Below are 1,441 nucleotides of genomic sequence, written 5' to 3' on the forward strand. Positions count from 1 at the left end.
TATTATTATTATTATTATTATTATTATTATTATTATTATTGCTGCTGCTGCATCAAGCTGGCAGAATTATTACTCTGCTATAATTGTGATAATTTTTTCCATAATAGGCATGGGGCCTGAAATTTTGTGATAGGGAGCTAGTCAATTACTTCAACCCCAGTGTCTAACTGGTACTTATGTGGCCAAGCATTATCCTGATGGAAGAACACAAGCTGCTCAAGCTGTTCGCAGTAGATCTCTTCTGTTATTGTTTGGTTTGGGTTTAAAAGTTCGAAGCGGAGTAAACCTTTCATATCCCACCAAACAGATAACAACACCTTACGTGGGTGAAGACCTTCTTTAGCCTGGGGTGCCACTGTTTCTCTTTTTCTTGCCCACTGTCTTTGGCACTTGACATTTTTATAGAGAACCCATTTCTCATCACCACCAGTCACTATTCAGCCCCGAAACGATTCATTCGTGAGACATGACAGCAAAGAAGAGCACACATTCACTCCCTGCAAGTGATTAGACTCAGGAAGTTTGTGAGGAACCCATTGACCCAATTTGCTGACTTTTCCAATGACACGCAGCTTACACTTAATATTTCTCACACTTACCATTGCATTGTTGCGTTTATTGAACTCCTAAAGCAAAATATGTCAAATAAATAACTGTTAAAATCGAACTGCACTCTTCAAAATTTGCACTAAGAATAAGGACAAAGTAAAATTACTACTTGCTTTTATAGCAAATTGATGCAGGTAGTTTATCCACTTTCCCTTGACTTTTAGTACATGCAATTGAAAAAACCGCATTATTTATGGAATGACACAATGTGTGTTTGTGTAAGTTAATCTTTAAATGTATGTTTTTTTTTGTCTTGGCTTTTTCCTATATGTTAACATTAATTGCCTCCCTTTATCATTATTCAATTTCTTTTTGCTACGTTATATATTTGCAGCTCTAGCTAACCATGTTAGGTCCAATTTTATCAGTCAAGCTTCAAGTGACTCTGAACTAGCCAAACATAAAACAAAAGGTTATGATGACAGTATTGGCAATTTGATGGATGCCAAGAAAGACATAGACGGGGTTTTATCTACAACTAAACTTCTACCCAATGTTCAGAATATGAAACAAAATGTTACGGAAAAATTAGGACTTGTAAGTATATCAAGACATTTGCTTTTTTATGTTTAATTTGGATGGATGTGTGTGGCATACGGGGGCTACTGTGGCATAGGGGGAAACTGTGTGTGTGGCTATTATATAATAACAATAATAATAATCCTTTCTACTATAGGCACAAGACTTGAAATTCTGGGGTTTGGTGCCATTACAGTGATCCCAGTGCTTGCCTGGTACTTATTTTATCAACCCTGATATGCACACATACATATATATGTGTGAGTATGTATATACATACATATATATATATATATATATATATATATATATA

The 1,441-nt window shown here is 35.3% G+C and overlaps 1 protein-coding gene across 1 annotated transcript in view; it reads left to right on the forward strand.

The window, feature by feature from the left end:
* The first annotated feature begins 916 nt into the window (after positions 1-916).
* LOC106881904 (potassium voltage-gated channel unc-103) overlaps positions 917-1,441 on the forward strand; it is a 71,702-nt gene continuing 71,177 nt past the window's right edge. Inside the window, exon 1 of the mRNA XM_052977137.1 lies at positions 917-1,146. Coding sequence (XP_052833097.1) covers positions 1,048-1,146 — 99 coding nt within the window. The 5' untranslated portion in view covers positions 917-1,047. The remainder of the gene's footprint in view (positions 1,147-1,441) is intronic.

This window comes from Octopus bimaculoides, chromosome 27 (genome assembly GCF_001194135.2).
Source record: "Octopus bimaculoides isolate UCB-OBI-ISO-001 chromosome 27, ASM119413v2, whole genome shotgun sequence".
NCBI classification, from domain to species: Eukaryota; Metazoa; Mollusca; class Cephalopoda; order Octopoda; family Octopodidae; genus Octopus; species Octopus bimaculoides.